The following is a 711-nucleotide window of genomic DNA, read 5'->3' as shown; positions in this document are numbered from 1 at the left end:
GCTTACACAGCTGTATAACAGTCTGTTCTATTGACTGCACAAACCACTTGATACTTGGTGTAAAGTGTTTCAAGTTAACGATGGGGTAGGCAACTAACTGACCTGGGCCAGCATTGAGACAAATAACCCTGTCAGAGATAGCAGCTGATTCATTTCAGTGTGTCTCCATTCATTAAACACTCATCTCTCTTCTGTCCTATTGTTTATTTTTAGCTGCAAAACTATGACTCTATCTTTTTTTATACCTATCCTATCACTCTTTTATATTATTTTTTAAGTTCCATTGGATCATTTTTACTAATTAAGTAATTGCTAATGTTATAGGTACCTATTATTATTCTTTGTGTAAGGTCTACTTTGAACTTTGTCACAACTACTTATGTAACTTCAATGTATGGAAAATAGACCACCTCTTAACATCGTTTATTTTCCATCGTATTCTTTCAATGAGCGAATGCCTATGGTGTACACAGGTTTGTGTTCAAGAAGCAAGAGAGTACCAGAGTGGTTGGAAGGTTTGGAGATTAGAGTTTTCAATTTATTGACATAGTGTTCTTGGATTTTTATCCCATTTGAATAAGACACAACGCCTAGTCTGACTAATTGGACTTGTTTGGTCATATTGACTGATGGATAAATTATTTAGGAGTATGTCCCAAAGGACCCCAAAGCTACTAATATAAACTCACAACTTGAGATTTAATAATAAAC

The 711-nt window shown here is 34.7% G+C and overlaps 1 protein-coding gene across 1 annotated transcript; it reads right to left on the bottom strand.

Moving 5' to 3' along the window:
• Positions 1 to 6: 6 nt before the first annotated feature.
• LOC103523593 (putative lipoyltransferase 2, mitochondrial) lies at positions 7 to 705 on the bottom strand (the record flags this gene model as incomplete). Its single annotated transcript, XM_008488625.1, has 2 exons — positions 428 to 705; positions 7 to 128 (listed from the first exon to the last, which is right to left on the bottom strand). Coding segments are annotated over exons 1-2 (316 nt in total), but the record flags the coding sequence as incomplete, so codon positions are not given.
• Between the last annotated feature and the right edge of the window lie 6 nt (positions 706 to 711).

This window comes from Diaphorina citri, unplaced genomic scaffold (genome assembly GCF_000475195.1).
Source record: "Diaphorina citri unplaced genomic scaffold, Diaci psyllid genome assembly version 1.1 scaffold28288, whole genome shotgun sequence".
NCBI lineage: Eukaryota > Metazoa > Arthropoda > Insecta > Hemiptera > Psyllidae > Diaphorina > Diaphorina citri.
This window is presented reverse-complemented; position numbering and strand designations above follow the sequence as displayed.